Source organism: Neodiprion fabricii, chromosome 3 (genome assembly GCF_021155785.1).
Source record: "Neodiprion fabricii isolate iyNeoFabr1 chromosome 3, iyNeoFabr1.1, whole genome shotgun sequence".
Taxonomy (NCBI): domain Eukaryota; kingdom Metazoa; phylum Arthropoda; class Insecta; order Hymenoptera; family Diprionidae; genus Neodiprion; species Neodiprion fabricii.
Genome location: NC_060241.1, coordinates 10,438,959 through 10,443,204, shown reverse-complemented (window position 1 = coordinate 10,443,204; position 4,246 = coordinate 10,438,959). Strand labels below are relative to the sequence as shown.

General features: G+C 43.8%; 1 protein-coding gene across 1 annotated transcript; it reads right to left on the bottom strand.

Annotated features, from left to right (window-relative positions):
- Window positions 1–532: 532 nt before the first annotated feature.
- LOC124178239 lies at window positions 533–1,570 on the bottom strand. Its single transcript, XM_046561476.1, has 3 exons — window positions 1,239–1,570; window positions 924–1,165; window positions 533–609 (listed from the first exon to the last, which is right to left on the bottom strand). The coding sequence occupies exons 1-3, from the start codon at window positions 1,568–1,570 to the stop codon at window positions 533–535; spliced, it is 651 nt and encodes a 216-aa protein (XP_046417432.1).
- Window positions 1,571–4,246: the final 2,676 nt, after the last annotated feature.

The window sequence follows — 4,246 nt, the reverse complement described above, 5'->3', positions numbered from 1 at the left end:
GTATTCTCTCAAAAGTTATGTTCAGGAATTCATTGGTTAATTCCTCAGGTCCGTAATAATTATAAATTATTGATTCTATTGTTTATGAATAATTCTACCGAAAGCTATCTAGTCGATCGTTTGCCGACTTCGTAAATTCTTAATGACTGTCAATCTCTCGTACTGGTTATAATCTATGGTAAATTCGTGGTATTATCTACCGAACTATCGTTACGTTGCTTTGTACCGATTGCAGTAAAGTTCTCTCGTTTGTAATTGACAGAATAATAATTTTCGTACCGTCATTTGCACCTTGGGTAAGATCACGTCGCCCAGTGACGTGTGGTTTTAAGTAAATTCTTGCATTATATTGCATCTCCCAACCTACGTTCATTTTTCTCTGTTAACTGCCGTCTCTCGTTCTAAAGCTACCGTTCACTGCCATTCTACCGAAATTATTGTGAACGACGATTGCTTATTTTATTAACTACCTCTGTCGATACCATTTTATTTGCCTGTCTCAACCATGTGACGATCAAGTTTGACTCGCAAACTAAAACTTGTGCTGAATGGTCAAGATCGGAGATATAAAAACCTCAGCGATCGAATCGTTCAATCTATCAACGAACACTACCAATAGATTCTGCATTTTGTTTTCAATTCTATGATTACTCGAGGTCTGACCAACTAAGGTTCTCGATGGGTGAACCGAAAGTTTATTTCTTTAGGATTTAAATCGGGATTCAAGGGTCTTTCATGACTGACTCTTCTGGTCTACCGAACACTTCACAAAAGGATAAGGCTCGTTCAGCATGTTCAGAATACAGCTGACAAGTGTATGTTGTAAGGGAGAAGTAAGTACGTAACTGTCGAAAGTAAGAGTCTTGGAAAAAAGTTGACCGATCGTTATGGTACCTAACGAAAAAAAGCGTTTCGAAACTCACCGGTGTGGATCCGTATGTGTCCTTTGAGTTGACCGTTGTTACTGAACGCGACGTTGCAGTGGGGGCAAGGAAACTTCTTCGGCCTTAGTTTCTTGCTCTGTTTAACAAGAGTCTTGTGATTTTGTAGCGCCCTCGCTGCCTCTTCGATAGCTAAATGTCTTTGATACTCCAACCGCTTGCATGCCGCCATATGTTCCTGCCAAGCGATGAGTTTCTGGTGATCAAGGCAGGGTCCATTGCCACTGGGAAACGGGAAGGATCCCGAAGGGGTAATTGGCCGGATGTGCTGGATCGAGAGCCGAGCACGATGCTGACGGGTGATCGTGGATGAAATAACTGTTTGGCAAATATACGATTTCACTGCTGGCGTCAACGGAACCATCGGTTGTCGATGTGCTTGGGATCGCCCGATCGACGAGGCTCGACAGCTTCGTAAGATTGTCGTTCTCTCGACCTTGGGAACCATTGCTCTCGACGGTGGCACTGGAACTTCTCCCGGAAACGGAAACTGAACTTGACGGCGAGGGGAGAACTTGATTACCATATATCAGGTCGCACTTGACGTTCACTTGGATCGGCGACGTCTCGGTTTTACACTCTACGTCCCACGGACGGAAGATGTGGTCTACTTTTGGGTTTCCATCCATCTTGTTGCCTCTCGACAAGAATCGCACCGATTCGATGTTTCGCCAACTATCGCGCTCTTACAAACTCTCGGTGATACCGAAGAGCCGATTCTGTCCAACTGGATTTGACGCGAGTCACTTGTTCACTAACTACTCGTCTTTTCCAAACTTTCGTCGATACTGAGGACTCGATTCTATGCGGGGAAGATATAAACCCCAAGGTTCGGAGGCGTCTAGTCCGCTGCTATTTTCCCCCTTCTTATTTTAACAGGGATGGGGGACTGACGCCGCCTTTCGAGGACACATTTCTGTCGAATCGCTTCTATTCCAGAGGGTACGGTGTGGGGTTTCCAAGGGCTTGGGGAGGCGCTCGTGGAGGCCTGCCGTAGGCGCTACGATATTCCTCGTGTCCTTTGTCCACTATTAATTCACCCCTCTGCGGAAGGCCGGGTAACCGGCTACGCCAAATACCCTGCGATACAGACTTACTGCCAGGGGTGCTTTACGACACTCTCCTTGGTGTTTCGAACGATACAACTATGATCGGGATTTTTCAGACCCCCCTCACGTACGGATGCATAGATTTGGTTGAACTAATGCCCACCACTTGACATCTGCAGGGGCTTTATTAATTGAATTCACTTTTTGCGGTCACCCTGCGAAACGGATATACATATATGTATGGACGTGTTACTTGTTTCTTTTTTTCATATTCGTTCACATCGATTCGTGAAATTTCTTCAAAACTTTCGTTAATTTTTGCACTCGGCGTTATTGGAAACTTACAAGTATAAAGGTACCGCATGACGATCTCGCCAATTCCGTTTGTTTTTTCAATATTTTAGTAATTAGCTGAGCGAGATTTATTTATTTTTTTATCATTTATTTATGATGGATATTCACAGGATTTGGCAGGTCATTTTTTTATTCACAAACTTTTCGAGAATTTTTCATTAACGGAATTGGAAGTGAATTCAGGTTCTGGAATTGAGACGCGTTAGATCACGACTAAGGTACAGAATGAGATTCTTGTATAATTTTCGGCAGTATGAAATATTTGTTATATAACCATGTGTATAACCATGTGAACTTCTCGACAATATATGACCGATCGACCTGTTCATTTTCCTTTTGACGTGAGTTTATTCTTTATTTCGTTATCTTCTTTAATTCTGTAATTACTGTTAGCTGCCTTGAATACCGCCACTCTACCGGGTTGTACGTGTGCGTACCTGAGCCTAACCAGCCATACAACGGGTTCTCTATTTATTCTTTTTGTACGGTTTTGTGTTATTTTTATTGATTCGTATTATTGCTTGAAAATCGACGCTAACGCGTCTGGCGCCCAACATAATTGATTTTGTTATAGTTTGATATTTTGAATAAGTGGAGAATCGCGCCAGAGTGTCAACGGTAAGTCCTCATCCGAGGGTAACGCATTAAGCGTAACAAATTGGCGCCCAACGTGGGGCCACAAAAGGCCAGTTACAGAAAAATTCCAGTTAATAATTCAGTTAAAAACTTGAGAGAGAGAGAGAAAGAGAGAAATTATTGTTAACAAAAGAAACCTCTTCCCGCTTTTACTCAGTCAGTTTCTAACACAAAGATTCAAGTAGTACTTGAAAAACAGTTGATATTGAATGACCAATCGACCCAAAATACTAAAATATTCAGCGGACTGAACATCCCGGATTACAGATATTATTACGTCGACGGAATAATCCCTCGCGAGTATTACTTCTAGCCGACGCGACGCATTGTTCGCGGAGAGCAGCGCGCGGCCCATAACAATTTTTTCTATCGCCCGCTATAGTTGTTGACAACTCATGAGTGAGACCGTATTTCTTGCTCGTGACCGCTTTTTGACACCCAGGATCAGCCGTGTGTATGTCGCTCGCTCAACCGTGTTCGCTACAAGCAGTATTGTGAATCGCAAACAATAATACATGCCTTCGTTGCCGTCTGTAAAGGACTCGTGGATATATTTATTAACTGCAGCGGAATTACGTTACGAGCTAAGACAGCGTGCATTATCGGCAGAAGGAACTTAACCGACCTTACGAGATCGTTTAATCCGATTCTACCGAATTTCTCGCGGAGAAATGACTGATCCCGCTACTTCCGATAAAACGACGCTTGATGCCGAAGCCGGCACATCGTCTTCACAAATACCGACGGACGAAAGACAAAGCCCACAATCGACGCATGAAATCGGAGTAAGCACGGAAAATAATCTGTCGTTAAATAATACTTCTCCCGGTAATACGCATGATTTATCGTCAAACCAAAACAGCGCTCCGGCTATCGATATCAGAGGTCCTCTGGAACACCGGACGCATATTGTAAACACTGCGCGAGAACACCTCCCGATACCGCCTAGCTTTACCCCGCATCGCGAAGCTACCCCGTTCCATCATAAACACGCCGCGACAACCTTTCGACTCATTCCCGACAGCTCAACCGCCGCGTTTCAATAACAACACCCCAAATACACTCGCCGCATACGAGGTTATGCGAAAATGGAATTTGAAATTTGCAGGATCGCGTAATGAAGATTCGAAAGCCTTCTTAACGCGGATAGAGGAGGGTAAAACCTTATTTAATTCACGCGATAATGACATCCTTAACAGTCTCCCGTTTTTTCTTTCTGGAGTAGCTTTTTTGTACTGGTTCCGCAGTAAACGACCCCAGTGGCAC

Bases quoted from the DNA above. Each gene is read 5' to 3' on its own strand.
- LOC124178239 (XM_046561476.1), bottom strand. From the start codon at position 1,570: ATGGATGGAAACCCAAAAGTAGACCACATCTTCCGTCCGTGGGACGTA. The intron at 1,166-1,238 runs GTCAGCATCGTG...CCCGTTTCCCAG, and splicing joins TATTTCATCCACGATCACCC to TGGCAATGGACCCTGCCTTG. The intron at 610-923 runs GTGAGTTTCGAA...ATCTATTGGTAG, and splicing joins ACACATACGGATCCACACCG to TGTTCGTTGATAGATTGAAC.